This window comes from Mizuhopecten yessoensis, unplaced genomic scaffold, assembly GCF_002113885.1.
Source record: "Mizuhopecten yessoensis strain PY_sf001 unplaced genomic scaffold, ASM211388v2 scaffold10979, whole genome shotgun sequence".
In the NCBI taxonomy this organism is placed as follows: domain Eukaryota; kingdom Metazoa; phylum Mollusca; class Bivalvia; order Pectinida; family Pectinidae; genus Mizuhopecten; species Mizuhopecten yessoensis.
The window spans coordinates 330,904-351,389 of NW_018408817.1; the positions used below are offsets into that span (position 1 = coordinate 330,904).

The 20,486-nt window shown below is 35.7% G+C and overlaps 1 protein-coding gene across 1 annotated transcript in view; it reads right to left on the minus strand.

Moving 5' to 3' along the window:
- The window catches only part of LOC110464290, a 56,645-nt gene extending 40,220 nt beyond the window's left edge, over window positions 1-16,425 (minus strand). Inside the window, exons 1-5 of the mRNA XM_021519426.1 lie at window positions 16,207-16,425; window positions 8,405-8,484; window positions 8,020-8,197; window positions 3,671-3,907; window positions 1,655-1,729 (exon numbers count right to left, since the gene is read on the minus strand). Coding sequence (XP_021375101.1) covers window positions 1,655-1,729; window positions 3,671-3,907; window positions 8,020-8,115 — 408 coding nt within the window. The 5' untranslated portion in view covers window positions 8,116-8,197; window positions 8,405-8,484; window positions 16,207-16,425. The remainder of the gene's footprint in view (window positions 1-1,654; window positions 1,730-3,670; window positions 3,908-8,019; window positions 8,198-8,404; window positions 8,485-16,206) is intronic.
- Window positions 16,426-20,486: the final 4,061 nt, after the last annotated feature.

Here is a 20,486-nt window from a genome sequence, read left to right on the forward strand (position 1 = left end):
ATTATGATCAAACACTATATTTATAAAACAAGATGCCTTCAAAACAATTTGTCAGTAAATGCTTTAATTAACAGCATAAAAGACCATTATTCTGTACAAAAATATATAGCATGTTGCAAGGGGGATAATTTTGTAACAAAACTGGAAAGAGAATGGAAAAAATGGAACCACCTCCTGGAATTATAAGCCAAAATTAAATAATTTAATACCATCAAGTCAGCAGATACAATACATCTCCTCCCACAGTATAGTTCTCTTTTTATATTTTGAAAATACACTGATGCACATACATGTAGCCAGCACACACTAAGTTTTAAGGGCTTTTTTTTGCAGTTATGTCCCTTTTACCATGCCTGTATTGAATCTTGCCTGAACTCGAAATATATATTTTTTGTCCCTTTTTTGTGAATCTAAGTTGATGTTTCTGTCTGAACTTATTAAAATTAATTTCTTTTATGATATAGATATATTTTGTCCTGAGTATTACCCTCATTTCTCAGTCACCTTTATATGGATGTATTTACTTGCAGTTTAAAGCCGAAAGCACCTTAATTACAATTAATACAGAAGATTATCTTATAATCTTATTCTAAACATAAAGTTTGTTTATTATTGATCTGCAGTGCAAAAACTAGTTTCTCCTTTTTCTTTCTCTTTCTGTTGGCTTTCTCCGTTGTCATTGCTATTTTTTTCCCCTTCTTCTTTTCTATTCTCTCTCTCTCTCTCTCTGTTCCCATAAAGGCAATATGTGTGTACATGGGTACCATTACATGTACTTGTGTCTAAATATATCAACTGATGTAAGTAAGAGTGAATATGAGTCGTGTGAGGTCTGAATATATAATATGAATTGTTTGAATATAAATATACCATATATTGCAAAAAAAATCTTGAATAAAAAGAAAATTACAAAAAAAAAAAAAAAGTAAAGATGACACATTCTTATAGTGAATCACAAAATACTCTGTGTCATCATTTCTTCTAAACCTGCTACATAAAGCAAAACTACTTTTTGGCAGTCCATGAATTCCGGTGCGATTTAAAAGCGAAAAAAATATCTCTAGAATAAGTTATTTCTTTATTTTATTAATTAAAATAATAGTTCGCCAACGCTAGCAAATATTTAGTTATTTCCATATTTTAGTTGCTCAAACAAAATGTAGCCTATTTAAAGGTTAATATTTAAAAACAATCTATAATATAAACAAACCGAAACCTGAATAAGCACTGATGCCTGCATGAACCTAGGTACTTTTGTTTTTTGTTTTTAAAGAGTTGAAACACAAAAGTAAAAACAAAACAAAAAAGGTTCCGCTTTTGTTTTCTACTTAAAACTAACAATTTTTTTCTGGATGATTAATATATCAATCTCATTAACTCATTCATTCCTTAACTTTTAAATTGGACTTTGAATGGGTAAGGTTCAAATATGACTTTGTGGGTGAATGGGTTAATACTTACATCTTAAATTTATTTAATTGTTTATGTATCCAACCAGTTAAAAATTATATGTGGAATTGTGTTGGATAATAGATAAATAAAAGCCGCTAATACGTATATGTTAAATTGGTTGGATGATTAATGTATCAAATTTGTAATCACTTTCTCGGCCGAATGGTATGCTAGTTCATTAAATAAAACCGTGAATACTCACGTCTCGTAGACCTCCAGCCAATAGTACGGCGTATACCATCATGACAGGGATCGTGAAGAAGGACATACAGATGTGCTAAAATATAAATATCACTATGTTATATATATAGAATTTACATGAGTTTCCATTTGATATGCGATTTATAAAACGAGTCTAAGTTTTTTTCAGGCGAGCTAAAATGAAAATTTGTGACAAGTTTCATAAATTTGATGTGAATTGAAAACGAGTGTAAGATCCTTTTTATCACATAATCAAGATTTGTGGCATTTATTCGTGTAAAACAACAACTTTCATGCAACCTTGAATGTAAAAAGCCGCCATTTTGGCTCCAGTGCGTAAGTATGTGACGTCACAACTGAAACAATTGAAACTTACAACCAATCACAGGGCTGATTGGTTATATTATATGGGTTATAACGCAAAACAAATATGGCATGAGTATATTCACCTGATAACACAGTACAGTATGTGATAAACGGAGGTACACTTAGGACACTCACAATATTGTTTTCTACATTAATTTTCTCGAGTGCTCGACATTACATCTCGAGCTCTGTAATAATTAGTGCTCGACGAGGTATGACGATTGCTTGGGAAGTTATATTGAACACTCGAGATCATAAATCGAGGTATGTCGATTGCTTGGGAAGTTATATTGAACACTCGAGATCATAAATCGAGGTATGTCGATTGCTTGGGAAGTTATATTGAACACTCGAGATCATAAATCGAGGTATGTCGATTGCTTGGGAAGTTATATTGAACACTCGAGATCATAAATCGAGGTATGTCGATTGCTTGGGAAGTTATATTGAACACTCGAGATCATAAATCGAGGTATGTCGATTGCTTGGGAAGTTATATTGAACACTCGAGATCATAAATCGAGGTATGTCGATTGCTTGGGAAGTTATATTGAACACTCGAGATCATAAATCGAGGTATGTCGATTGCTTGGGAAGTTATATTGAACACTCGAGATAATAAATCTAGACCTCAAGTAGTCATGTCGTTCGATCGAGATAACTGATGTAGCCAATAGTATAGATCGTGTCCTGACAGTATCACTGTACTTACCACTGTATCGTAACCTCACGTTTGGCAACTGCTTGGTATCTATTTAATCACATTTCACGAGCCTTACTTTTTCTTGCTCTCGCTCAGACGTCCCAGAAAACGCATTTACATGATATATAATCACAATATTAAGACATATCAATTACTAATGTGCGAGTCGACGATATAATTGAAGCATACACTAGAAATGGATACGTCATAAACGTTGTCACATAAATGATTTTTATAACACATTTTCGTAATATTATTAAGCTGGATATCATTTTTGACAGTTCGCTCAGGTTCTAATCACTACAAATTGGTGTAACACCACTGGATGCAGCAATCACCGTCATGCAAACCGTTCGCTGAGGTAAGTTTTAACGTTGTTTCAAATTAACATGAAACATGTATTCGTCAACACTCGTCATTGTTAGTCAGTTCCCATTCGCTGTACACTAAAGGAGCTTTGTGATAAGATTATTCCAAATATCTCCAAAGGAGTCGAACAGGTTGCCTTTTTTTCCCCAAGTATAGCAATCTATATAAATCTGACAAAAGGTATCATTATAGAAAAGTTAATGCTTGTCGGTGAGGGTATGAAAACGGACAAATGTGGCTACAATCCTTTTTACTACTTATACAGTATGAAACATCTCTTTTGAATAATGTTATAGCTTAAACACGCTAAAGTCATCTGATATTGAATCCGTATAACCTAGTAGGGCCTGGAGGCTTGATATCAGGTTTCCCGATTTTTTGTTTAGACATATTGAATTACATTTGCAATTTAATAAATGGATGAAAAATATAGCTTTTGATAATATAAATCAAAAAAGTTCTTAAATGGGCAAAAAGGCATGTCAACAAATATTTACTAATTGCCCTTTTTAGTGCGAGAAATATAAGAGTCGTAAAAGTACAACACAAATACGCGAAGTAGAAATCGCGTATACTTACTGCATACACAATACTTCTTTTGGTAAACAACACTCCTGCTAGGCCCATCACACTGTTGATCACCTGTACTGGCATCATTGCGCATGCGCAGGAATACGTTATAACGACCAGCATATATCCCAGTGGAATTCTCCCGAACACATACAGTGTGTCAACAAAGGATGTGTGGACCGTCTGGAGGACCGCGTCGGTATGTAGCATCACCAGGGCGTACACGGCACATCCTGACGAGATCAGCTGAAACATTAAAACATTTCATATAATAATAATATACAACATTTGATATAGCGCATCATCTACCACTCTAAAGCGCGTTATAGTACATAGATATACAATCAATACAATGAGCATATACATTAATCAATTCAATTTTTGGGGAATTAGCAGGAGCGGCCTTATCAGGCGCTAACTACTAGTCATATGCCACCTGGCTAATATCCCACTATGAGTGTATGCCTGCTTGTGTGCTGGAGATGTAACGTGTTCTGTTTGTAGTTGGACCGTGCTTCCAACGGCATTATTTAAGCACATATACCGAACATCCACCCAAGACAAATTTATACTCCACCTGGGTTGTTGGAGTTGTGTGGGCAGGAGAAAACACTCTGAATATCCGTGTTAACCACTCGACCAATCCGACCATTTCATACATTACTGAGACTTTTTTTCCAAAATATTTCACACTCACAAACATGTTAAATACATTTTTTTTATGAATTGTAGGCGTAGTTAATTAATATATATACATCTCAAATGATAATAAGCATTTTCCTACTTCTGAATTATAAAATAACGAGAATAACAAAAAATACCAAAGGGAGACAACTCTTGATACAAACCATTTACATATTGTATATGTACATGGACGAGGATGTCAATGCATAATGTCCTTTATTCCGTAGGCCTTACAGCCCTTATGTTAAAAACAAAATATCATTATGTACAATGTATACAAACAAACAGAGAGTGATCATTAAAGGAGTGTTTACATGCTGAAACAGTATTATAATTAACACTTCAATTTATTTTTTTCTTTTATAAATGTTCCCCATTTTATTTATTTCCTAACATTGTTGCCACTTGATAGCTGAACTAGTCAAATGCATATGGTATCGTATAATGACCACCATGTCCCTGGAGCATCACACCATGTAGGGGCAGCTCCTGTCCAGGAAGATGATGATGATGAATGGCGGTATTCGGCGAATAAACGACAAAGATGTATAGGAAATAAATAATTAAAGACTAGATCTTTCTTTAGTCGCTTACATCGAAAAGACAAATCGAGTTGACCTTAAGACAAATTAAACATGAAGTGTGAAGTCTGTTAAAATCTTAAATTTCATTTAACAGATATTTTGGTAATTGGGATTTGTAAAATTGTATCTAGTTTTTCGCTGATACTGGAACTTGTGTAAGTCTACGTACGACGTAACTTTAACATATTGTATCACAGCAATGAAATGATCCAAAAATCAAAATTCAAAAACAGAATGTAAATGTCATATTAAACTAAATTTGATAAATTATTGCGAAAGCTTACAAATGTATTCATACCCACAGGCAATGTTAAAAAGTGTCAATTCCATGGGGTAATGACACAGTCAAGATTTGGTACTGTAGTTTAATTCAGTCCAACCTGGGTAAAAATTGAAATATTGGGAAAAGAATTAGAAAATAACTTAGTAATAGTTCTACCTTGTACTTTAATGAGTTCAGTATTATAAAATGTCAAGTGACGGTATCTATACTAAGGTAATCATGTAGTTTTTACCTCTATTGGTACGTACGCTTTTGACATTTTGCGCTCAATTGCCTTTATGCGAGAGTAACGTGCCGTACCCTTCTAATGAGTACAGACGCGTTAGACCAGTGGTGTGTGTAGATCTGTCGTATCCTTGGTCCTGGTATATAATTTTAAAGACCTTGAATGGTTTATATACATTTGCTACCCGAGGTATTTAACATAATGGCGATCTGACTTTATAAATCGTGTACAGACTGATCACAGTTTTAAATAAAGAAGACACGCAGCGTATCAGATGTTGTGTTAAAGATTATAAAGAGACAACACCCTGGTAGGCTTGTTCAGTGCTCGAGGTATATATCATTACGTCAAGGTGTATGGGTGTGCGTGCCGACATAATCACTTATCGATATTGGCTTGGTTTTAAACAAAAGTTGCAATTACTCAATTATAGTGACGAATATTTGCAATGAAAAATAGGTTATATAGAGAGCCCTTTCTTCACAAAATATGTCCATACTGTAAAAGTGCTTATTTTAGCGGACTCAATTTTTTGTGTTGTACGAAATTAGAACAGACTAGCCCACCGATGAATTATTACACTTTCAATACGTGCAAAAGAGAAATATATCTTCAATGAGCGAAAAATGTTTTAGGGTATATCTACAGCCCGAAGGCGCTAGAAATAATTTACCGCTAAAATATGTACTTAACAGTAACTTGCACAGCGTCGTTAATAGACCTTTAGATAGGCTTAAGGGTGACTATTCAATATACTGTGATTATCATATTGTTAGCGAGCTATTTCTATCATTATTGGATTAACAAATCTGTGATCTAAGTGTTGTTATGGCACAACTGTTCTTTGGTGTGTTATATGCTTCAATTATCAACATTATAAGCAACATAACATTTTTTTGATAAACGGTAGGATTCCACTGACTTCCGGATTTTTTTTTGATTTTTTCTAAAACTTATAAAGCGTTATGGTATTATACCACATCATAGAAGTTCAAAATGTTTGATAAAAACCAACAGTGAATGTAACCGCTAAAGATATATAAGTTCCAAGTAAAATAAGATCGGGCGCATAACATGTAGCTACATTTAGTTGGAATTTTGAAAATTGTCACACAATAACATCGAAATTAAAAGAAAATGCATTTAACATAACTGAATTAATTAATAGCTATACAAGATTATATCACTAGTCAGACTTGTCAATATCAATATACCGTAAAGTGTTTTCATGTGTAACAGGACGTTTGTTTACAACCATCAGATATTATTTGAATACCCATATAACAATAAAATAAGTGGTGTATTTGAAAATGCATAAAGTAAAACATACAATATGTTTTTTTATACCAAATAAATAAAAAACGAACCAGTTTATATAGGATTCCTCTGAGCTCGTGATCCCCTAACAACAAAACAGAATGCAGTGGTCGTGTCGCTCTCTTATTGTATGTCCTAAATATTAATAGTTTCTCTTTTGCGACCAACCAGGGTCGTTTTCATCTTTTCTTTTTAAAAATCCTACAGGTCCTGGGCTAAGGACTCGGTATGCAGCTTTTTGGGGGAAGCTTTTAAATGCAACATTTAAACGAAGGAAACAATGTCAGTTTCTATAAAAGTGTTTCTTTTATAATTAAACCGCATTTGAAATTAAGTTTATACCTTTTTTTGGCTATTGACCCAACAGCACTACTTAATTTAGAGGAAAACGTCGATAGAACTGACGGTGACCAGAAACAACTGCAAGTAACCCTTGCCTGTATGAGTTTAGTGAAAACTTTCATTTATTTGTGTTAAAATAAAAAATAAAATGTTGTTTATGAATTTATAATTAGCATGATGATGATGATAAAAAGATTATCTGGATGAAAAGATGATGGCATACAAAAGCAGAAAACAATATTGTGGTCGTTGATAGTATGGTGCTTATAGATATTGAATATATGGCTTTGTTTATATGTACAGAATGCATATTGCATTTTTATCTCAAGCCAAGGAAACTTCACACAGTTTGACCAAGGAGCGTAAAATATTACTAACACGTAGCTAAATTTGAAAGCGTTTATATACGATATATTAAACAAATGACGCAGTTGATCCAGGGGTAGGTGGGTACCGGGTAGGTATTTATGTTGGCCTGCTTTTATTTTCCTACTCCTATTTTAAATGATTATATACTCAATAATGGTGGTTAAAGTCATGAAAGCTTGTTTTAGTTTTATATCTTTTTAAACGAGGAAAGAGTGTTTGGGACTAGTCTCGTTCAACAAAACGTTTGATCACTGCGTAATTCTCAATTGGATGTAGCATGCGAAGATAACAAGAGTCTGATTGAGCAAGACCAGTTTGGGACTTATTACCGGGTGGCTACGTATATTGTGGATGGATTGGAAGTTTTATTGTTTGGAAGCTTGCCAGATCTTAAATTTTCTGTTTGGACTACTGTATTTTTTATATTTTTTTTATAATTATTTTTTTTCAAAGATTTTACATAACAATCTTGACATACACATGACATATCCACACATATTCAAAAGCATACAAAACAAAAAAACACAATTGTTATTAACAAGAGAAATCTTACCCTGAACAACAGCACAGAAACGAGGAGAATATTGACTCCTATTGGCATCAACCCACGCTTAACTTTAGGGTCGCAGATGAAAGGTAAGCAGGCCATGTTTTTATAAATCCGTGTTGTCTAATAGCCAAAGATGCTGTAGTACTAAATCAGTTTCATTGTCTATACGTATGCATTCAAGCTGAAAAAGAAACAAATGATAAGTTTATATGATAAGTGACACGCATCATAATTCCATAGATATCGGTCAATTATTCCTATAAAGGTGAATAACACTTGTTCAGTGATTTGTTATTTTTATGGGGTTTATTATGAATTCACAGCATGAATGTTACACTATTAACCCAAGAGAGAACAGACAGAATGACATGTCCAAAGTTTTAGTTACCGAAATATCAAATGGAAATTGCACAAAGATAAGGCCAGGTCACATCCTCGTAATCCGTCTGTTTTTTGGGGAAATCCGCCCTAAAACAGAAAACATGGTAATTGCTTCATGAACAAACAACAAGAGAATGCCAAAGTGTCAATGAAACCATCATTCTAACTCAAAACCGATAAAACCACGACAAAATGTTCACAAAGGAAACTTTTACATGGAGAACCTGGAAACGGTATAAGGAAAATAAGACCAGGTGTTCTGGAAGGGTAAGCGTCGTCTGCTTTATCAACGAACCACGTAAATCTAAGTCGAATCCAAAGTAAAAAGTTTCAACTAGGGTATCTATACTGCATGTTGGGATTCTCCAATTAATCATGTGTTGTTTATCAATCAGAGTGATGTGGAGTTTAAACAATGTATGTATTTTATTGTACCTGTACAATTGTTTAGAATGCTTTAGACAATTATCATAATTCTTTTGAACTTTGGTACAACTGATATGTCTAAAATGGATAAAACGGTCATATGGTGAAATATTAAATTAATTTGCTGCAGTCAAGGTATTGATACTGTATTCAGGGATGTTTCTATCCATTCTCTGTTATGTTTATAGATCAGGATGATGTTTAATTTAACCAACATATTTAGCAATACTTGTAAACATGTTTAAGTACAATTTATACATCAATTTCCATTCCCTCTAACGTCAGTACCAGTGATGATTCCTAAATGAAAGACCACTTTGTGTAGACTATGGCTTTCTGCATTAACTTACTGAAGATTTAAATATGTGGGACCTTACTGTTTATTTCTAATTATAATTTTGTTCAGATACTATATATGACAAACAGAGCAAGGACAGTGAAATGACTTTTACAATTATATGCCGTATCTGCTCCTCAAATAAAAACAAGGAGGAAATATATGAACCACACATTAAGTCAGAAACAGGGTTTCCAGAAAGGTAAGCTTTTCTACACCAACTCTGACGCTTTCCGGCATAGAAAGCGCACATTTAATCACAGTGTGGCCTCTAGATTGAAGCCGAGTGGAAACCCTGACTACATATTTCTACTCTCCGTGGAAGGGTTTCATTATTCCAGATAACCGTGATACCTACAGCATACGATAATAGAGAAGCCACTGTAAGATTTAATCTTCAGGGAAGAACAGAATGACACCATTAGTAAAGAAAAGTAAAAGTAAATACAGTAAGGTTAATTAAGCTGACATCTGTCAGTGTGGTGACCATACTAGGACTGTTGTAGTTAAATGTCAAGTGATGAAGCAGAAAAAGGCAATTGTTGGTGTCTGTAATCCTAGATTCTTGGAGAAAATGAGACGCAGGTAGGTCTCAATATTCATGTTACCCTATTACAACATATCATCATGCATTTAAATGTCACATAAAATCCGTTTCACATCCATCCAAACCAACAACAGTCTTAAAAATACTGTTTACTCCCCATTGGAATATTGGTAGTATCTAGTATTTATGTTTAAGGTAAATGGTACTCAGTTTCAATGTGAATTGTTTTCCATTGGCTTTAAGGCCCATAAATTGGAAATTACTTTGATAATATGCAAATATGATTCCTGGATGGCAACATTGATGAGTTTTTATGTGTTCTGTTTTATTTCTATTTTCAAATACTTAAACTTTGAATACATTATATAAATAATATATCACAACATATGATTTCTATGGAATATTTAATTTGAAAAGGACTTAAATAAAGAAGAGTGCTAATTTGGGCCTTCTGGTGGTGATCACTGATAAGTTATCATTCTATATATACAATGTACATACCTAGGGGTTATGTCGTCATTAAACGACATAAAACCAAGGTCAGCTTAGAGACCATTCCAAGATATGAGGGTGTAAATAACTTTTTTAACACTTTGAATAAAAGATAACAGTTGTCGTGTGGCGTGTGTGCAAAAAAAACCACCCAAAATAAATAGGAATAAAAATAGTTAAAAAAGGTTTAATAAAGTACCTCGAATCAGAGGGCCTGAGTTGGCATCCAAGCTTTATAACAATAGTAATGTAGGTAATGATATAGTATACATTGTTGGTACCCTTGACCTCAAAATCTAATATAATCAGGCGAACTGTCCCAACCTTTGTCTACCTCGCCTTGTTTACTGTAGCAGAACAGTGTTAACAAAGCACGTATCGTTTCTATTCGCAATGAAACATTTTATTTAAAGAACACCTTATAAATGGTGATAAGGAACAAATAGTTCGGTTGGCATTTAAATCAATAAAATGAACAGATTCATAGCTGTTACATCAGACGATTAAGGAGTTTGGTTTCCTGTCATTATGCACGTATTTCAATGTTTAAGGTAGCGTAACATGCCCTATGTAAGGCATTCCTGATTACGCTTATTGTTCTAAACGCGGAACTTAAATGGACTTGTGACAATATGGTTTCAACTCAGAACACCAGGCCCCGTTTGCTCAAACATTAGTTAGCTTTAACCAGTGGCTGGTGAACATTTCAAATTGTTATTAAAAACGGACAAAGGCTTTCAAATCAAAATTTTATCATCAATATACGTCTATTCTTTACCCAACCAACCTATTGCAGTGAAACGATATTATATGTTCTTGATTTTGTTTTATTCATATTTTATCACTGATTTACTCTAACAAACCTTTAAGCAAACAGGGCCAGGGAGTATATTCGTCTGTCCTTTAGGTTTATTTAAGGATGTACCTTCCCTTTGACGGCGTATACGGTAGTATGAACGCAGTTGGCAATGGACATTTCTATGGTGCGCGTTAGAAATTAGATGTTTAGAATAATAGGTTCGATGTTTCTAGATGTTGAAGGAACAAAACAATGGCTGTCATCGAACAGTTATCTCGCTTAATCGTCAACGGCGCCATACGTGAAACAGGTATCACTCCGCCGAGCCTTTTTTCATTGCGTATACGCTAATTAATTCGCAGTCAGGGTTTACTAAGCTGAAGGAGGGAGAGATGTAAACATGTACTAATTATCCCGAAAGAATACAACAACATTGAGTTTAAACCATATTATGTTCTGGTCGATGAAACATGCACAATTGCAAAAACATTTGATGAGATGATCGATAAACAACTACTAACGTACTTAAACATAGTCCTTCTCATCGTTCGATCGTAACACGCTCAGCTGAAAATACACGTATTCCTTTATTGCGATAGCGTAAAAACAACATAGGGGAAAATGATAGGTAGTTTACATGGTTCACTCAATGTAATGCAATTATAATGGCTTGTAAATATTCTAGTTGATTTTTAGTTATTTGTTTAGTAGATACAAACAGTTTACATTTTTAACAATATATTGCCGAGGAGTAGCATATGAACATTTAATTGGTGAGGGGGTAAAGTACTCCCGATCCATTATACAACATTTCCACTTGGACATAAGGGAACTTTCAAACAGATGACGTCTTTAGCATCCCCGTACCACTGCCAAAAGGCGTAACTGAATTCCGGTATTTGTTTTTTCTGGCATGAACATTTACTTGATACATCATTTCTAAAAAGAAAAGCATACCTAGCGGGACTTAAATGATAATAATAAAGACAAAATATAACCAATAGTGTTTTGAGTATAAAACATCAGTGGGCTAGACCGGGATTCCAACCTCGGTCCTTATATTGTTATACTATCGCTTTAACCGATTGAGCTACCTTGTCATCGGCAGTGTTATGCCCATATTTTCTGCAATTATATCCAAACGGAAGTTAAGGGGATGTTACTGTGATAAGGGAAAATCATAGTTCAGTAGGACAGGGATCCTTAAAAACTTAAATGCATCCGAGACAAAGTCTAGTGTAATATCTCGATCACCTCGAGAAGTCTAGTGTAATATCTCGATCACCTCGAGCTTTGGTCGAGGTGGGCGTTGAAGTTTGCCTAAGAAGGATTATGATTTACCTATTAAGTAGAAGTAGGAAAGGATCAATCACAGTAATACATTTGACACATGGGAGATCGTTACTATGTAAAGTGCTGTAGATATACGCATTTCAGAAATATTTAACGATGAAACAGTTTGCAAAATAGTATTTAAAATGTACTTTAATTTAAGTGAAAGGAAGAAACAAACATTAATAGCATGAAACATTTTAAACTCTATTTTGCGAAATGTTTCATGCTATTCATGTATGCTTTTTTTCTGTCACTTAAATTTAACATTAACGTTAATGGCAATGTTAAATACCACCCGGGCATCAAGAAGTCAAGGCATGAATTACCTATAAATACCACCCGGGCATCAAGAAGTCAAGACATGACTAACCTATAAATACCACCCGGGCATCAAGAAGTCAAGACATGACTAACCTATAAATACCACCCGGGCATCAAGAAGTCAAGACATGACTAACCTATAAATACCACCCGGGCATCAAGAAGTCAAGACATGACTAACCTATAAATACCACCCGGGCATCAAGAAGTCAAGACATGACTAACCTATAAATACCACCCGGGCATCAAGAAGTCAAGACATGACTAACCTATAAATACCACCCGGGCATCAAGAAGTCAAGACATGACTAACCTATAAATACCACCCGGGCATCAAGAAGTCAAGACATGACTAACCTATAAATACCACCCGGGCATCAAGAAGTCAAGACATGACTAACCTATAAATACCACCCGGGCATCAAGAAGTCAAGACATGACTAACCTATAAATACCACCCGGGCATCAAGAAGTCAAGACATGACTAACCTATAAATACCACCCGGGCATCAAGAAGTCAAGACATGACTAACCTATAAATACCACCCGGGCATCAAGAAGTCAAGACATGACTAACCTATAAATACCACCCGGGCATCAAGAAGTCAAGACATGACTAACCTATAAATACCACCCGGGCATCAAGAAGTCAAGACATGACTAACCTATAAATACCACCCGGGCATCAAGAAGTCAAGGCATGACTAACCTATAAATACCACCCGGGCATCAAGAAGTCAAGACATGACTAACCTATAAATACCACCCGGGCATCAAGAAGTCAAGGCATGACTAACCTATAAATACCACCCGGGCATCAAGAAGTCAAGACATGACTAACCTATAAATACCACCCGGGCATCAAGAAGTCAAGGCATGACTAACCTATAAATACCACCCGGGCATCAAGAAGTCAAGGCATGACTAACCTATAAATACCACCCGGGCATCAAGAAGTCAAGGCATGACTAACCTATAAATACCACCCGGGCATCAAGAAGTCAAGGCATGACTAACCTATAAATACCACCCGGGCATCAAGAAGTCAAGACATGACTAACCTATAAATACCACCCGGGCATCAAGAAGTCAAGGCATGACTAACCTATAAATACCACCCGGGCATCAAGAAGTCAAGGCATGACTAACCTATAAATACCACCCGGGCATCAAGAAGTCAATGCATGACTAACCTATAAATACCACCCGGGCATCAAGAAGTCAATGCATGACTAACCTATAAATACCACCCGGGCATCAAGAAGTCAAGACATGACTAACCTATAAATACCACCCGGGCATCAAGAAGTCAAGGCATGACTAACCTATAAATACCACCCGGGCATCAAGAAGTCAATGCATGACTAACCTATAAATACCACCCGGGCATCAAGAAGTCAATGCATGACTAACCTATAAATACCACCCGGGCATCAAGAAGTCAATGCATGACTAACCTATAAATACCACCCGGGCATCAAGAAGTCAATGCATGACTAACCTATAAATACCACCCGGGCATCAAGAAGTCAATGCATGACTAACCTATAAATACCACCCGGGCATCAAGAAGTCAATGCATGACTAACCTATAAATACCACCCGGGCATCAAGAAGTCAATGCATGACTAACCTATAAATACCACCCGGGCATCAAGAAGTCAAGGCATGACTAACCTATAAATACCACCCGGGCATCAAGAAGTCAAGGCATGACTAACCTATAAATACCACCCGGGCATCAAGAAGTCAATGCATGACTAACCTATAAATACCACCCGGGCATCAAGAAGTCAATGCATGACTAACCTATAAATACCACCCGGGCATCAAGAAGTCAAGACATGACTAACCTATAAATACCACCGGGCATCAAGGCATGACTAACCTATAAATACTCTAAAACCTAAATATGTCTTCCTTATTTTATATCGGTTTCCATACTCTTCTGAATGTGATAGGAACCATTATGTCATGTGTGTAGCACTAACCCAATTTTCGGGGAGCATATTTCGCCTGTTACGTCTTTCCTTTGTTGTTTTCTTGTCTGTGGCGTATTTTTGTCTGCTCGTTCACTATGAGAACAGAGTTTGTCCATGTGTATTGACACTTCGGTTACTATTTAACTATTTTAATGTGATATTCAAACTTTGCGTACAATTATGATATTCGAGAATGCCAACATCCATCCGGTAGTGTGCTACTGATAATAACGTATGTATTCAAAAGCTAGGTACGAGACACGGGAAGCTGAGTAACGTACAATATTACGACAATAGTACAAGCTGTAATGGTATTTATGGAATCACCAAAGCAGATTAAATAGAGTTAAATAGTTTTTATGATCACGGCGTTGTCAACTGTTCTTGTAATTTAATATACAGACACGTATAAATTAATTGCATAATTCAAACACGTTAAACCATTGTCAAGATAAAAATGTAAATTATAATAGCTATAAATCACCGTTTTATAAAAAAAATTCCGATAAAGTGCACATATAATAAAACAAATGGACCAAGGTTTTGTGTACTTATATCAGGACGTTATTTATATATACGGTTGAACTTGTAACTTAAGCCCTAACTATGTAAGCGAGTCATGTCTGCCGTTATTTGTATTGAACAAACACATTGCTGTATATATGTAACAAATCAACGAAATGACAATAGCTGCTTGGTTGTAAATAGAGGTATAAAGTATAAAGACATGCCTACAGAACAAGCTAGCATTCAACTTATATTTGTCTGTACAACTGCAAATCTGTATGAGGGGGTCTGAGCAGAGCAGACACTTGTCTAGACAGACAATTACTCGGGTCGTTTAATTATAGAAACTTCCATAGTTTGACCGGAATTAATTATATAGAGAATCATTTTCCCATAGGCAGGTTGATACGTTGGTTTTCTTTTCAGTCTAGTCGCCAAAATCGTGATTTACTATGTGAATCGATGTAACTAGGGCAAAACATAATAATTATACGGAGAATCCTGGACCCGTACTAGACAGATAAGACCATGTGTTCCGGAATGCACAGCGTTTAACAAGCCTTGATACAGTTGCCTAACAGTTGGTCAAACACCAAGAACAAATAGATGAGTGATTCATTATGTTAAAACTGAACAATAACATATCCACAGTATCCCAAATAATTTATATAGAAATACTGATATCTTAACTCATAATTAAACATATCTAAATTTTAACTCATTCACCCATGAAGACACATTTGAACTCTTCTGATTCAAATTGGAATAGTTCATTATGAAAGTTGAATGAGTTAAACTTGTTCTCATGTAACACCAAGCTAATACACCTTTAAGCTAACGGTAATAACAGTAGTTAGATATATTCATCGTTCCAGACCCTTTATATTGATCAAGATGTTGGTTCATATACAAACCTTAATATGAATCAATGGTTTAATACGTACTTTTTCTAGCATGATAAAACTTAATAATTATAATGACAATGTAATTACTGGAAACAATGAACACATAGAACATGCTATGGAGGCGACACCTTTGTAACCAACAGAATGGTATAACTCACCCCTACACAGCCGTCCTGAGGTTTGTTGTGTATGCATAGGTTACAAAACTATATCCATGTTATAGAACACTTAGTGTAATTATAAAGATAATCATTATATAAGTACACAAATCCTTCTTCATATTTGAAATATGTTCATTCATTTGTGGCATAATGACACCTCCGCCAATGTGTTTCCTTTTATAACATAAATAATACTGGTCTGCCATAAACACTTGACAACGCTGAACCACCACACAAGGGGATTCTCACTGCCACAATTACCTTTAAATAGTATGTTACGTGTACATGTCCCGTTGTAATTAGGGCTAATACAACCGTATCGTATCGTTATAGTTTCTTTAAAACCGTATCGATTTTGGTTGTCTGTATCACAATTCAGGTAATACTAACAGTATCAATCTATTTCTTATTTATTTTTAAAACATGTGTACATGTACTTTTAGCTTTGGAACCCCCCCCACCACCACCACCACCACCACCAAAGATGTGATCTACTGTGTAGTCGGGCACAAAAGTACGGACAAATCATATAGAATACATTTTTTTATTTAATATACTATTTTACATCATGACAAAATTCTGAAAAATCCTTCGCATATACTTTAAAAAGTTGATTTTCTAGGCAGGTAAGTGTATATTTTTTCACAACCAATAACATTTTCTATGTGAAGTTTCGATGACTAGTACGATATGTACACTGTCACCTTCATCAGACAAATGACCAATGAAGCGTATGCACACAAAGGTGCAAAATGTGTACGAGTTGTCCACAAAATCGATGTCGATTTCGGCTACGCTGGAAACGTTCGACAATAGTTGTTTTATATGTACCGAAATGACTCAATTCAGCTACGCTGTGTTAACACTTGGTCATAGCTGTGCAAGAGTTTTTGAGCCCCCTCGTCTCGTTTTAGAACTGGCCCACTGCGGCGTATCGTGATGGCTTCCTTTATCTGCCGCTTGAACAGATTGCTCTCTCTGTCCAAAACTTTGGAGTTATCCCAGTCAATCACATGGTTTTTCTGTGTGGCATGGTCTGTGATTGCCGATTTATCTATCTGGGACTCCGACTGTTTTTTTTCCAGATATGGTGAATTTCCTACCTTCTTGGGTTGCTGTGTCTTTCCGGTGTTCACCAAGGCGGACCCCAAATCGCCTTCCAGTCCCTCCAATATACGACGCGTCGCAGTTTTTGCATCCGATTTTGTATACGCATTCTGCGACGTTTTCTTGCGCTGTTTTATCCTTACGGTTTCCTAGGATATTGCGAACCGTCTTGTGGGGCTTCATGGCTATTGCTATGCCATGCCGCGATATATCCTCTGGATGGTTTCGGATATACCCTTTATATCCGGGATGACCACTTGACCTTTGGTTTTGTTCCTATCCTTGATTGGCCTTTTCTTGTTCTTCTCCTTACGTTGACACTGTTTTTTTTACCCGTTTTAGGGCCAATTCCGCATATGCACATGTTCTCATTGCCCTAGCGATGTGATTCTGCTCTTGTGTTTTGTCCTGTTGTTCTGTGACTATTGTATCACATCTGTTGAGTAATGTGCGTATAACACCTAACTTCTGATGTAAAGGATGGTGAGATTGAAGTTCAGGTATTGGTCCGTATGGGTCTTTTTTCTATAGACAAATACCTTCACGGTTCCGTCTTTGTTCTTTACCAGTAGGTTGTCTAGGAAGGGCATTGTGCGATTGGTTTCTTCCTCACATGTATATTTGATGTTGTTAGTGGCATAGTGTTGATATGTGTGGTCAAATCTTTCTGTGACCCCTTCTTGAGTTTCTCAAGTATGTCGTCAACATAACGTTTCCATAGGCCAGGCTTACATTCTATGGGGGCAGTAGCTAATGCTTCTTGCTCCAGATGTTCCATGAACAAATTGGCAACAATGGGAGACACTGGACTACCCATAGCAGTGCCGAAGCGTTGTTGAGAGATGTTGTTCCGGAAACTAGAATATGTTGTTGTGAGCACAAACTCCAGGAAATCCATGATGTCCTGAATCTGAAGGTTTGTGTTTTTACGCCAGGATCTGTCGAATTATAAGCGTTTCCGAATGATTGTAAGTGCGTCGTCAATGGGTGTGTTAGTAAAGAGAGAGACAACATCATGTGAAATGAATTCTTCGTCTTCCTGAATCATGATGGTAGACATAGCTTCCGCTAGATGTTTTGAATTCTTTACATGGTGTTCCGATTTACCCACTAGCGGTCCAAGAATGTCTGATAATGATCATTTGGTCATTTTTCTGACGAAGGTGACAGTGTACATATCGTACTAGTCATCGAATCGTCACATAGAAAATTGTATTGGTTGTGTAAAAAGAACTTATCATAATCCATACTTACCAACCTGAAGAAAATGTTTAAAAAAGATAAGTGTATAGTGTTACGTATAGTATCGTTAGCTGCGTATTGCATTGTGAGTTAGGCGCATCGTTCCAACCCGTAATATGTTTAGCCACCTCGAGCCTGCCAATTCAACAAACTTTTAACGTTGACATTGTGGTGTTGAACACCATTTACCACGGTCCCCTCCCAGGTTGTGGGTATCTATGTACATGCACATTGCAGGTTTTTACTTCCTTGTTAAGGATTGGGCTACCCAATGATATTCCATTTAAACACCATTGTGTGCTACAATGAACGCTATTGACGAGATTCTCGGCCTACATTCTGACTTCAACTGAATTTGACTATTGGTTCGATGCACAACGTTATGTATGTAATTGGCTTTCTGTAGAGTTCTGATCACGCACTCTAATACGCAACATAATATCAACACATACGTGATCGACAAGACGTCTTTAAAGGGCGTTACTCATCAATTGTGTTTTGATGAAAACTGTGTGTGTGTGTGTGTGTATGTAGTTATTGTGTTGTGCTTGTCCCATATTTATTATACAGCCATGCTCAACTGGAATCGATGTATTGCGTTAAAAAAACTATTCAGCAGCTGGAAGATCAACAGAACCTACCAAGTCATCATCTTATTAATCGACAATGGGTAATTTCAAGGTAAAATTGGTATGGTCTAAATCTGATCTCTGGCTGTTTTTTAGGTTATTCAAAGCGCATTTTCTAAATCTACATCTTGGCTCTCACTTCATTAGTATAATACCTGATAACAGATCTGTATATTTTGATAACATATGTTTTCTTCTGACTTCACATTTTGTTGTGCTAACTTTGTGTTGTGATATTGAAAGTAATCCGGGGCCAGTACAAAATATAAACTTGGTTCATTTGAATGTAAGATCTCTCAGAAACAAGACAGCCTTGGTAGAAGCAGAATTTGAGGATAATGATATAGTCTGTATAACAGAATCTCATTTAAACCCTTCAATATCTAACCTTGACATTCAGATGCACTCCTTCAATTCCAATCCTCATAGAAAAGATAGAACTACTGGTCCGGGGGGTGGGGTTATAGTTTATCACAAAGATACTATTGTTATGAATAGGCGAATGGACCTAGAAAAGGATGATGTTGAACTTATATGGTTAGAAGTATTAGTTAATAATCATATATTTCTTCTTGGATGTTTATACAGACCAGAAAGTAATGTTGAATACTGGAATAAATTAGATAATACGTTGACCAGAGCTACAGATACTTCACTGGATGTGGTACTGACAGGTGATATCAATATTGATATGTTAAATCATCCGTTGAATGATCACTTATCAAGACTCCTTATCAAACATAATTTACTTAGTCTTATTAATGAACCCACAAGAATAACACCTGACAGTGCCACATCCATTGATATTATCTTTACTAATAACCAAAACATAGTTAAAAATACTCATGTATCTCCACCATTTTGCAGTGATCACTCCTCAGTACATGCTTCAATTTCTTATTCTGTATTTAAAAAAGTAAGCTATAAAAAAACTATTTTAAAATATGATGAAGCAGACTTTGATAGAATGAACAATGTCTTATTTGATATTGATTGGTTGAATTTGTCTTCAGATCAGGATTCTAATACTTATAATAGCACTATAGTCAATGCAATCACGGAGCAGGTCAATAGATTCATTCCTACAAAAGTAATAACTGTGCGCCCAAATGATAAACCATGGATGAATAATACAATTAGATTGAAAATGAGACAACGAAATAGAATTCACCGAAAAGCTAAACTAACAAATAATCCCCATTATTGGGAACAATTTAGAACCTTACGAAATGAAACTATTGACCTTATCCGTGAGGCAAAAGCAAACTTTATAAAAAATCTTGAAAAGTCACTAAATGA